This window comes from Empidonax traillii, unplaced genomic scaffold (genome assembly GCF_003031625.1).
Source record: "Empidonax traillii isolate 1590-97213 ecotype Southwest subspecies unplaced genomic scaffold, ASM303162v1 scaffold15:size5535645, whole genome shotgun sequence".
Taxonomy (NCBI): Eukaryota; Metazoa; Chordata; class Aves; order Passeriformes; family Tyrannidae; genus Empidonax; species Empidonax traillii.
Window position 1 is genome coordinate 753118 of NW_020955208.1, and position 12791 is coordinate 765908.

The 12791-nt window shown below is 61.8% G+C and overlaps 1 protein-coding gene across 1 annotated transcript in view; it reads right to left on the reverse strand.

The window, feature by feature from the left end:
• Window positions 1-25: 25 nt before the first annotated feature.
• PTCH2 (patched 2) overlaps window positions 26-12791 on the reverse strand; it is a 22638-nt gene continuing 9872 nt past the window's right edge. Inside the window, 22 exon segments of the mRNA XM_027892914.1 lie at window positions 26-1442; window positions 1555-1968; window positions 2130-2375; window positions 2784-2883; window positions 3135-3277; window positions 3404-3541; window positions 4125-4408; window positions 4888-5068; window positions 5156-5298; window positions 5562-5874; window positions 5958-6363; window positions 6470-6588; window positions 6670-6795; window positions 6884-6976; window positions 7097-7252; window positions 7335-7466; window positions 7698-7845; window positions 8121-8242; window positions 8333-8528; window positions 10492-10583; window positions 10804-10873; window positions 10993-11182. Coding sequence (XP_027748715.1) covers window positions 1555-1968; window positions 2130-2375; window positions 2784-2883; window positions 3135-3277; window positions 3404-3541; window positions 4125-4408; window positions 4888-5068; window positions 5156-5298; window positions 5562-5874; window positions 5958-6363; window positions 6470-6588; window positions 6670-6795; window positions 6884-6976; window positions 7097-7252; window positions 7335-7466; window positions 7698-7845; window positions 8121-8242; window positions 8333-8528; window positions 10492-10583; window positions 10804-10873; window positions 10993-11182 — 3812 coding nt within the window. The 3' untranslated portion in view covers window positions 26-1442.

Here is a 12791-nt window from a genome sequence, read left to right on the forward strand (position 1 = left end):
AGGAGAAAGGGTCGGACACAGCAGGTAATTTATATATAATATATATATTTACTCTTTAAAAATAAACCTTCGGTCCCCACTACCGCCTGTACAAACTACAAAAATAAACCTTTGCTCTCTTTGATATAAATAACTTAGATGGCGTGTTGGGGGGGGGAGGCTGCCCACCGTGCCCACGCCTGGCACGGGGACAGGGTCCCCGAGGCCACCCCTGCTCAGCGGCAGTGTCGGGGGGCTGGGGGGGCTGGGGCTGCAGGCACGGCAAACACCGCTGGAGTTAAAGTGCTGGGTGAGGGCGCGGACGGTGCCCGGGGTGGGGATGGGGGCAGGAGCTGGCTGCAGGGACAGCCCCATTGCAATGGGGACACGGTGAGAAATACGGTTTCCCAGCAAGATGTGCCCGTTGGCACCGTGGGAGCCCACGTCAGCGTGCACTGTCCTGTGCGTGCTCCAGCACGTGCCGTCACCTGGGCAGAGCACTGGGTGTGGCACGAGGGGCTGTGGTCGTGGGACAGCTCAGGGGCTTGGCACAGCAAGGACCATTCCAAGGATCTCCCCCTTCCAAAATCCTGCCTGTGCAGTGGGGAGCAACAGGCTCCCTTTCTCCACCGTGGCACATCCACGATGTCCAGCCCTCCCATGCTTGCCACTGGGGAAACTGAGGCACGGAGTAGCGCATCGGAGGGGGTGAGCTGCCCATGGAGTGGGGGCATGAACCAGGTCTGCACCCCTGGGCTCCTGCTGCCTCCAGTGGGCAGCCCTGCACTGGCAAAGGGTCTGCCCACTCCCTGCCTGCACTCTGGGCAGTGGGGCAAGGCCGTAGGCTGAGAAATAAATCTTTTAAAATAAGCTTAAAAATATATATCTCTCTATAGATAGTTTCCCTTTGCAATAAATAAAGGTGGGGGGTGCCCGCCCCAGGCCTTGCCTGTGGCATGCCAGGGCACAGCTGGCTCTGGGACTGCCCCCTTATCAGGACGGGGGGCATCAGGGCACCCTGTTGGGGTACCCCAGCTCATGGCCTGGGATGGGTGGTCCCAGGAGGAGGTGATAGGGAGCAAGCAGTGACCCCACAGAGGGGGAGCTGGCACGGCACCAAGTCCACCTTGCCAGCAGCTCCAGAAACAGAGGGGGGGAGTTAGTGCTTCCATTTCTGGGGGGCAACAAGCCCAGGGCAGGATAACCCCAAACCCTGGGTGACAGGACATGGCACCAACGGCACAGCCTCGGGTGAGGGACACGCGGGCACGGCGTGGCCTGCACACAGCTTGCATAGAAGTGCCAGCCTGCCCTACCAAGCCCCGTTGCAGGGTGCAGGGGGCCCGGTCCTCCTCGGCCGAGATCGCTCCGGCCATTAGCAGCACAACGCGGGCGACCCCGCTCTGCACCCTCCTGTGTGCCCACCGGGTGCTGGGGAGATGCTCTGCCCAGGAACCAGCAACCTGCAGAGAGAGAGAGAGAGATTTGGGGGGTCAGCTGGGTCCCTCCACACAGACACCTCACGCCCCCACTCTGCCACGCATCAGTCCCAGGGAAGGGTGTCCCCACGCTCACCTAGCGCTGGGCACCTGCCCCATGGTGTCCCATGCTCTGCATCTCAAAGGCATCGGGCACGGCGGTGCCGCTGGTACTGGGCACGCTGGGCTCATCCAGGCAGTCCCGCTCGCTGCTGGCGAAGCCCTCAGGGCTGAAGCTGGGGTAGGAACCAGGCAGTGTGGGGTGCAGGGCCACTGTCACCGATGCGGTGGCCGTGACGGTGGTGTAGCTGCCAGCAGGACCCTGCAGGTGGGTGCTGTAGGTGGGCAGGGCTGCAGTGGGGGCTGGCCGGGTGCCCGGCGGGCAGGGCTGCAGGTGTTCCCGGGCCAGTGTGGGGCACGGCTCCCCAAAGGGCAGGGTGGGTGTGGGCTGCGAGCCAGAAGCCTCCTTCTTCCCCTGAACCTCCAGGCTGTCCTTGTAGGGCTTCAGCACCTGAAGGGGGAACATGAAGCATAAGGGTCCCCAGTCATACTGAGCATCCCTCCACCAGCACCACAGGGGACCCATGGGCACCCATCCTTCAGCTCTATCCATGACCCTCTCCCAGGGAATACAGGGGAGCCAGCGATGCCATGATGGGCAGAGACACTCACGGTGATGCGGGGGAAGCTGGGGTCCTTGCCAGCCTCCAGAAGGATGTGTGCTGGGGTGGGGGGCACAATGAAGGGTCCCCGGGGGTTGCTTGGCCCCACACCCTCCGTGTAGTGCTCCGTGTCCGAGGGCTCGGGGAAGGTGGCAGGCCAGGCTGGAGAGCGACGGACATACAGCCCCCCAGGGCCCAGGCATGGGGGCACTGACTCTGGTGGGGTTAGGCAGGAGCCATTATCCACTAGGGATGCCTGGGGAGAGAAGAGAGTGTTGGAGGGGCTGGGGACATACAACAATAGAAGAATGTGGATAACTAGAGTATTGAGTTGATGCAAGGATGGGGATGCAGGAGATCCCAGGTGAAGCAGGGATGGGATCAAATGGGTCAGGGAGAGATGGGGAAAGTTGAGTGTGGGGTGAGGGAGGAATGGGGTCAGGTAGGGGCAAATTAGATATGGGTCAGAGAAAGGATGGGGTAAAGGAGGGATGGTACAGGGTGATGGAAGGACTCAGGTGGGTAGGAGACAAGGTTGGGACTGGAAAAAGCAAGCATGGGTATAGGGTGAAGAGGGGACAGGGTGAGGGGCAATGGGGGATGGAGAGAGGTAGGTACAGGGTTGGGGAGGGCCAGGGATAGGCAGAGTGGGGGGGTCTTGTACCTCAGGGGGTGGCCCGACGACCGAGAGCAGGACGGGCAGCAGCACCAGCCCGTTGAGCAGCCCCAGCAGCGTCAGGATGGTCAGCACCGCAAAGAAGTACCTGGAGGGCCACAGGCAGAGAGGTAAGCAGGCACAGCCATCATGAATCACATCCCACCCCAAACATGGCTTCCCGTGCCACGTCCCCCCAGCCTCCACGCAAGACAGAATGGGTGTCCCCAGCAAGACACACCCTCACCAGATGCCACACATCCCCACCATCAGCCTGAGGAACTGCCACACTCACCAGCTCCCTTTGCCAAAGCTTTTGGAGGGCAGCAAGTGGCTGGTTTACCCTCCTTCAGTGCTCACCTCATGATGAAGTCAAACTCGGAGCCGGCCAGCATGAGGACACCCAGGAGGGTGGAGACAGCACCGTCCATCACGGGGGCAAAGGTGTGCTCCAGCGCCGCGGCCGAGCGCACGTTCCTGCTCCCCACAGCTGTCAGGAAGCCCTGAGTGGGATGGGGATGTCACACGGGGCTTGTCCCTGTGTGCCACCCATGGTGTGCCACCCATTGCCATATGGCCAAGCGGGTGAAGGTGCCAGGGAGTGGGGACTGGGGTCTGCCTGTGCTCACCAGGGCCACGTGAACAGTGAACTCCACACCGATGCCCACCGAGGCGATGAGGATGACCACTGGGATGGCGCTCAGCTTGATGCCCATCAGCCCCATGATGCCAAACAGTTCCACAGCCATCATGGCCAGGATGGAGACCTGGAGGGTAGTGGGGTCAGTCAGGGGTGGCTCTGACTGGCTGTCCCCTCTGCCTGGTAAGTTTGATGCTACTCCTCCATATAGGGCAGCTTCACCTCACTGACCTTTTTCCCTCTATTTGGGTTCCCTCTGTATTTCTATCTCAGTCAGCCCCTATTTGGAGTGTCCCTCTGTCCCACCTATTGGGGGTGGCCCTCACTGTGCTCTGCATGAATGTCCTCAAACCCCTGCCCACTACACACCTTCCCTTCCTAAGAGGTGTCCCTAATCCCTCCATATTGGTCCCCCACTCACTGCCACCTCCCTATGGGTGTTTCCATCACCCCTTTCTTCACGGATGTCCCCAGGTCCCCCCCGTGCCCTCCATATGTTCCCTTCATCAGCGACATAACTGATCCCTCTATACAGGAGTCCCCCACCCACTGCCACCCTTATATGGGTGTCCCTTCCTCCCCAGGGCCACCCCATCACCCAATTCCCATGACACAGGTACCCAGGGCCACTCAGCAGGACAGGGGAGAAAGGCTGGATGCCCCTGACCCCCCCATCAGGACCGTCCCCGTGCATCAGGGTGCGTACTCACGATGATGCCAGCTGTCCAGGGGTTGAGCAGCAGCAGGGCGCAGACGAGGAAGGTGCAGGCCAGCAGGATGCTGATGGCCAGCAGGAACCAGTGCCGCAGGCCGATGTACTGCTCCCAGAAGAGGAAGGGGTACCCGCTGGGGTAGCTCAGCACGCCGTGGCGCTGGGCGGCCTCCCGGCAGATGGCCCGCACGCTCTCAATCGCCTCCACGAAGTCGGACGTGCGACGCAGCCCACTCAGGTAGAAAGGGAACTGGGCAAACTCCAGCGGCTGGGCTGCTGGGACTGGGGACAGAACAGGCAGTGTGAGGGTACGGCAGTATAGGGCTACAGCATCACATGAGAGCACCACAGTCACACTGGTCTGAGTGCAGCCTGGGTAGCCTGATGCCTGGCTGGGTACCGTGGCTGTTTGGAGTGTGTGGGGAGCAGACTGAGCGCAGGGAGGAGGGGGTTTCCCTGCCAGCGGGATGCTTGTTGGGTAGTGGGTCACACGAAGCAGAAGGGGAATAGACGGGCTTTTTTGCAGTGAGATGCTCATGAGCTGGAGCAGGGGTGCGTTGCTGTGTGCTAAGAGCACAGGGAGTGCAGAGAGGACTGCTAACAGTGTGGAGTGCAAGGGGACAAGGGCGGGGCACTGAGAAGCAAGGCAGTTTATCAGATGGGATGGGGGGCGTGGGAGGTTTTCCTTCAGAGCAAAAAAGGTGTGGAGAGTAGGGCACTCTGCAGGAGGATGCCACGGGGAGCCCTCTGTGCTCACTCACTTCGCAGGTTCTCGCCCGTGGTGTCGTACTTGTCGTGAATCCACTCAGGTGGTGGGGGGTAGAAGTTGGCCTGGGAGGCGGCAAAGCCCAGGGGGTCGTTGCTGGCCCACACCGTCAGGCAGATATAGAAGGTGTCAGGGGGGATGATGCCATTCTCGTCCACCAGCCGCCGAGTGGTCAGCTACAGGAGAGACAGGAGAGGGCATGAGCTGGGCAGCAGGCGCAGAGTTGTCCCCAGCCCAGTCACCCCATCCCTGTCCCCACGCACCTGATTGAAGTTGAAGGGCTCCTTCTTGTTGCCGGTCTGGATCAGCAGTTTGTATGCCAGCGCCCCGTCCTCAGAGCCGTTGCGGTAGCTGTCATGGGTGATGCGCCCGGCCTGCCAGTCCCTATCGAAGGTGGCCTGAAGCCCTGGGGATGCAGCACGGGGGCTCAGCATCCCTGGGGACACACCATCCTGCACACCACCCCGTGTGACCCAGGGAGGCATGGTGCCAGCAGGATGGGTGCACAGAAACCCCAAGGCTCAGTGTACAGTGCTGGGCACTTTGTGACTACCCTCCCCAGGGTGCTGTACACCAGAAAAGGCATTCCCAGGTCAGCAGGGAGCTTGAAGGCTGGGGTCAGAGGGTGGTTGGACAGGGGAGATCATGGAGAAGAGAAATGTCCCTCACCTCGCAGCCAGTCCTGGAAGTAATGGAGCCACATCTTGGGCAGGTCGCGGTTTCCCTCCCGCACCACATATTTGACGGTGCTGAAGGCCTGGTGCAGGCTCAGCAGGGCAGCTTGGGCACCCGGGTAGTGGAAGCCACCCTTGGTGACAATGAACATGTTGTAGAAGGAGAAGTACTTGAACTGGGCCGAGATGAAGGCGTGCGCCTTGGTGTCCCGTGGCACGATGTCCGTCAGGTAGAGGCCATCGTGCACCATGGTGGTGCCGTAGAGGCTCAGCCCCAGCAGTGCCAGGAACAGCACCACCACAACCGCCTGTGGGGACAGCAGGGGGTCAGGCAGGGTCCTGTGCCACCCACCCACCTTGGGTGGCACCACCGGGGCCGCCTCCACCTCACCTTGGTCCGGGTCCGCAGGAGGAGCGGGGCGTACTTCTCACGGGCGAAGTCAGCGAGGCTCCAGCGGCAGAAGGGCAGGGGGACGCACTCCCGCCTACCCTTGGCCTCATCCAGCTGGGCCAGCAGATCCCGGGTGGAGCTGGATGGGGCGAAGACCTGAGAGCCCAGGGGGTCGCTGGGGGGCAGGAGGACGGCAGGCGAGGTGCACACCTGGGAGGTGGGCGGCAGGACGGTGACGATGTGGTGGCCCGAGGGGTCGCACCGGGTGAAGGCTTGCACGGTGGTGGTGATCTGGGTGCTGGTGGCCACGCTGGGATGCCCATAAGGGGATGGGTGGCAGGCGTGGTTGTCGTTGGCGTCAGCAAGCTCTTGCGGCTGAATCTGGATAACCCGTGAAGAGCAAGGGCTGTGGGGAGAGTAAAGGAGGAGACAGGGAAGGATGAGAAGATGTTTAGCCACCTCTTGGGGGAACTGCAGGGTCAGCCCCATCCTGGCCAGCCCAGCAGAAGTACCTATAGAAGCAGCAGAGGATGTCGAGCCGGCGTTTCTCCCGGCGGTGCAGGTCCAGGCTCAGGATAGCAGGGAACACAAACAGCACCATGGCGAAGTTGAACACCACAACCACTGCAGCCTGCAGAGGAAGTGGGACACACACATCAGAGCCGGGTCTGGCCAGCCCTTCCCATCCCCCAGAGATGGACTGTGGGCCTACCTGGAGGGAGAAGGCACGCAGGGCAGGGATGGGCACCAGGGCTGCCATGAAGAAGGCGATCATGTTGCTGACAGAGGTGAGAGCCACGCTGGTCCCCGTGCGTTTCAGACACTCACCCGTCCGCTCCTGAGGGGACAGAGAGAGGGGGCGATGAGAGGGGCCATGGGGAGCTGGGAGGGGGCTGAGAAGCACCCGTGCAGTGATCAGTGCTCACCTTGAAGGGGACATGCTGGCTGGTCTCGGTGAAGGCATGAGCCAAGAGGAACATGTCATCCACCCCAATGCCGAGGGCCAGGAAGGGCAGGACCTGCCATAGAGCAGTTGGTGTCAGTAGACGGACACGGCCACCCCCTGTGAGGGGACCCGGCCATGCCACAGCCCCCAGGGTCCCACCCACTCTGCAGGTTTTTTTTCCCCCAGCACGTACCTGGGTGGTGGCTGCGTTGAAGGAGATGCCCAGCAGTGAGCAAAGCCCCAGGCCGGAGGCAACAGAGAGAGCCACAAGCAGGACCCCAGCCAGGCCCACGGCCCCCTGGGACTTGGAGCAGTCCCACCGCAGCATGGTGACGCAGGCGTAGGCCAGCTGGAAGAGCACAGTGGGTTAGTGGGAACGGGGAGGGGGCGACAGAGGGATGGCAGAGGACAGAGAGAAGGGACACACGCACCATGAGGAGGTAGCCCCCAGCCACCCGGATGGCGCTGACGTCAGAGAAGGACTTCATGATGTCGTTGAGCGTGGTGGTGGAGAAAGCGTGGACGCTCTGTGTGGCGTTGGGAGGGATGGAGTCCTGTGCCAACTGCAGGGAGTGCACTCCATTAGAGGAGTGAGGACCCCCCCACTCTGAAGTACACCCACCCCAGAGCCATTCAGGGTGTCAGTGTCACCACTGAGAGTCCCTAAAGACCCACTGGACCACAAGAGAGTAGTTCCAGGACCCGTGGCCACAAGAAAACCTGGGCACTGGGGGATGCCAGGCACAGGCTCATCCCTGCACAAGCCCCATGTGGGGGTTGTTTCCGATGCCTACCTCCACAAATTTCCTCTGCCAGGCCTCCAGGATTGCTCCTGCCTTCTCCTCACTCCAGCTGATGTCATGGATCTCGTAGTCATCCTTGAAGTGCTCATAGAGCTGCCGGGGGCTCATGAGGAGGAACATGGTCTGCAGGGCCTCGGCGCTGAGGAACAGGCATGCACCTCGCTGGGACCGGCTGCAGTGCCCCAGGATGCAGGAATGGGTCCATCCCCCACCCCAGAGCACCCAGCCCCACTGCAGACACCCAGCAGAGGACCCAGGCATCCTGTCCCGCTGCCTCCCCTTGCTTTAAAGTGCTGCCCTGCTCGCTAGCCCCACACACTCACCAACCTCCCAGATACCCCCACAGCCCCCCTGGCAGCCAGGGCAGGTTTCCTGCACTGTGCCTGGGGGTGCCCACACTGCAGCAGCTCTCACCGTAGCAGCTTGCCCTGGGAGTCTTTGGTCGTGCCGCCTAAAATCAGCTCCTGCTGCCAGCGCATGAACTTCCTGGAGAAGCCATGGCAGCCCCCTGAGAGTTCAGCCGGGATGTCGGGGTTCTGCAGGTGAAGGGAGGTGTTAGGATCTTGGGGCAGGCAGGAGAGCAGTAACCCTCACACCATTCCTGGTCCTCATGGACTGTGACCCACCTGCTGGCTTTGCTTGTTGGGGGCACTGGGGGGGCATTGGGGGTCCCGGGGGTCCAGACAGGGTCGCTCCATGTAAGCCTGCCCCACCTCTGCCTTGTCCAGCAGCTCTTTGAAGCCTTCCAGGGATGTGAACTGCCCCAGCTCCTCCATCAACTGCAGAGGGTCGAGGTTGCTCCACTGGATGTCGGGGCGGCCCCTGGGTAGAGAGCAGGACTGGGGTGATGCGGGATGCCAAAACCCACACGCGGTACCACCACCACCACCACTGCCAACCCATCCCATGGGTCTTGGGGGTGCCCTCAAAGGCAGGGTGAGAGGATACAGAAGAGCAGCATCAGTCCCCAGCACATCCCTTACCCGCTCCTGGGGCTCCTGCGGCATCCCCCGTGCCCTGTGCGGCACAGCGGGCCATGCCCTGAGTCAAGTAGCGTGCCTGATCCTGTTAGTCCGGCACAAAGCGGGGGGAGCCGGCCCTGCTGCCTGGCCCCGCTTTGTGTGAGCAGTCAGGACGATTACTGCCCGTGGGCTAACATCTTGATAGAGGGGAGCACGCAGGCAAGAGCTCCCAGCATACCCTACAGCCCTTCCTGTCATCTCCCCCAAGCTGGAGAGTTTGTGGCTCCGCAGAGGCTCTGGAGGCTCAGGGCAGTGCTGGGAACTGGGCATGGACCAGGTGCTTGGAGGTCCAGCAGGACCCCACGGGACTTGGGTACCCAGGAAAAGGGTTTTTCCCATTGCCTGCAGATGCTCTGCTCCCTCCACCCCAGCCTGGGGAGCTGGGGGCCAGCTTCCAGCCTCACTCGGCTTCTTTTTTAAGACAGAAAGGACACACAAAAAAGCCAATAACCCAGCCCAGCGCTCCAAAGAGGGGAAGAAAAAGCCCCAAGCAAGTGTGGGCTCTGGGGAGAAACACAGCCTAATAATTCATGAAGGCTGGCTGGGCCAGAGCTGGCCGCTCGAGATTCCCACATACCAACCGGAGCTGCTGCTGCTTCCAAAGAGAGCCCCTTTTATCTGCTTTCGCTTGCTTCACTGAGCCAGGGCAAATCCTTTTGTCTTTCCATAGATTGCTGCTCTTTGTTCTCCCAGCTCCCGCCCCGCTCACCCCTCGGCGTTAAAAAGGGGGACGAGTCCCCATGGGCTGGCCGGCGCTCAGCCGGGGTGCCTGCCTGGGCACCCACTCACTCAGCTGCGAGGAGAGATGAGTCCCATCGCTGCTGCGGGTGCCACCCCGCCTGCCGTGTACCCCAGCCCCAGGATGCTGCCCACCATGGCAGGTGATGCCATCAGCATCCTGCTTGACACAGTCATCCCAGTCCCACTTGCTCCTGCTCCCAGCAGCTCCCTGGGTTGGGATGGGGAGAACCTGAGGTCCTGAGGGGGGGCCAAAACCGGCCCCCTAGTCCTGGCTGGGGATGCTGCGGCCCCTTCCCCCTCCTCCCGTCCGCAGCAGCCTGAATAAGGCCACTATTTCATCTGTTTGGCAAGGGGCAGCTTTCAGAGCAGCATTAGCATGAGAAAGCGCGGGGCTGCGTTTGCTGACAATGCACAAGCCGCCCCAGCTCTCCCGGACAAACACACGCGTAAACAGAAGGAATGTGGGGGGGGCACCCCCGGCCCAGCCCGGGGTCCCCAGCCCCACCACCGCGGTGCGAGGAGCTGGCTGGGACTCACCTGCCACCCACCCAGGGACTCTGCCTCCTCCATGCCCCTTGGCACAGCTCAGGAGTGTGGGTGCCTCCTCACCACCGTGGCGCCCATGAAGGGGTCTGGGGGGGTGGAGCAGCCTCAAGGACCTGCCTGTGGCACAGCTACTGTCCCCATCCCTGGCTGGGGGTCAGCATGGCATGGCAGGGACAAGCCAGATCCTGCCTGAGGGCTGCAGCCCCCCTGCCATGGTGGTGCAGCCCTGCCCGTGCCACCGAGGCCAGGCAGGCAAGAACAGGGACCCGTCCCCAGGGTGTTGACCCAGCAGGACAGCAATGTTGGTGGGACCCTCCTGGGGCTGAGCAGGACAAGCTGCAGCAGCACTGGGGCACCATGGAGCAGGCAGGGCCAAGCTGCAAAGGAAGGTCAAGCACAGCCCCTTGGCAGCACCCCCACCTCCTGCTCTCACCCATGGCCACCCACACCCAGGACAGTCCCCCACACAAACTCACGGGAGATAGGCTGAGCCTCCCTGCAGCTTGGAACCTTCCCAGAAGCAGTCCAGTGGTGTCAGGATCACGCAAGGGAACAGCTTCTCTATCATCTGTGGGAGAAGGAGATGCGAGAGGTCAGCAGGGATGGATTATACCTCCCAATCTCGCCCAGCCCTGCTGGGCTTCCCAAACCTGCACCTTCCCACATGCAGCCACCGGTGCCTTTGCAGCGCCAGCCCTGTCCCCACCACAGCCCATCCACTGCCATTCTCTGAGGGACTGATCTCCTGTCGGGGGCTCCCAGGGGGCCATGCCATGACCAGCACTTACCCTCTCTATCATGCCATTCTCAATGATGGGGACACCTGACTTGTAGCAAATCTTGTTCAAATCCCACGATCTGGAAAGGCAGAAGGAGGAGCTGAGAATGGGCAGAATCCCTTAGGGGACGTGGCAAGGGCTGGTGGGACATGCAGGGCACAGCGGGGATCCCTGTCCCCCATCTGGAGCCGGACTCACTTTCCGTACAGCGAGACCTGGACCTTGCTGGCTGCCAGGGCCGCCTCGAGGTGGAGCTGCAGGGCCTCCTGCGTCAGGATATTGTCCCCATCCCTCTTCGGGGTCTGGATCAACATCTGGGAGGTGTAGACAGACTCCTCGCCCAGCTTCTCCTTGGTGTAGCGCAGCTCCTGGCTCACCCGGCTGCCCGCTGTGGAGGGGACCATAATGTGCCCTGTCAGTGCCAGGGCTGGCAGAACCTCCATCCCACCAATTCGTCCTGCCCATCAGGATGCCTAGGGAATGGGATGGGCAGGAGCAAGGCATCACAACATCCGATGGTGTCATGTGAACCCAGCGGGACTTCTTGATGTGGGGTTTCCCAACTGCTGCATCCTCTGGGTGCTCACGCCCAGGGGACCCAAACAGAGAGAGCACCTCAGGACACACTGGACCAGGCATCCCTCTTCCGACCAACATGGCTGTTTTCAGCCCCAGAACAGCTTGTTGGCTTTGCTTTCCCCACAAAAACCCCACGGACAGATGGTTGGTGAAGCAGAGGGGATGTCCACCTGTGCACTGTTGTGGGTGCTGCAAATGCCCCAAACCAGCCTCTGACGCAGCAAGTGAAACTGGGGACATCTCATACCATTTCATCCCATCCCAGCTGCTTCCTAGCACTCCAAGGCAGGCAGCGTTTTGACCAGGGAATGGGTGTAGGGAGAGGAAGGCACCCCCAAGTGCCTGCCAGGTGTAGGCTGTCCCTAGAGGAGTTTGGGGACAGGGGAGGGACACGGTGCTGGGGACATTACTCTTCCCTGCCAAGGCTCTGGGATCTGTCCCTTGATGGCAGCAGGAGAGCTCCAAGCACAGCAGGGCCAAGGTTTCCGGGAGAAGCCGCCGACTTCATTTGCGGCTGCCTCGGCGTGGAAGAGGAATCCCCTCCCAGCCAGCGTGGCTGGGGCTGGGACCAAACCCTGCATGGTCTTTCGCGTGGCTGAGCACCATCCTGGGACAGTTGTCCCCATCCCCTTTGAATGAGAGGCTCCCATCCCTCCTGGCACAGCAAAGTGGGGGATGACACAGCCCAGAGGAGGGGGGGGGGAAGCGGTTCCTGAGACACTCCCCAAGTGCAGCACTTTTAGCTGCGCTGCTCCCAGCCCCCTTCCCAGGCCGGGAGGGATGCTGTGTGCAGCCCCCATCCCAGTGCCACCCACCAGGGGTACCCCAGGGTGCCCAGCATCGGGTGCACCCCAAGGCAGTGCTGCTGGCAGGGGCGAGGCCAGCTCCTGCCCAGCCCCAGGGAGGCTGGGGGGGTGAGGATTCATCTGCACCAGGACGCTCCCTCAGCAAGAGGCGGGGGCCCCGGCGGGCCTGGCCCCCAGCCAGCACTGAGGAGGCCAGAGCGAGACCGCAAATAAGGAGCAGAATCTTCCCTTTTAATGACTTATTATATGGGTTGGTGTTTTGGGGTTTTTTTTCCCCTGCTTTTTGGGAACGGGGAGGGCAAAGCATCTTTATTGTTTCTGGCTGGGCCAGGGAGCAGCTGGTGTCCATCAGATGCCAGTTGGGATGGAGGTTGTGCCAGGGACAGGGAGGGGGGGACATGGCCGCGGCTTTTGTGTGTGTGTCAGAGGGGATAGCAGCACCCAGGGCGAGGGGACGAGGACACAGGGAGGGTGGGTGTCACGGGGGGGGAAAACAGGACGCCCATCCCATTCCCAGCAGGCTGGGAGGTCGGGCAGGAGGTGCGCCAAGCTGCTCTGATCTCAGCCATGCCACCCACACCGAACCCGGGCGGGAGGTGGGACGCAGCGATG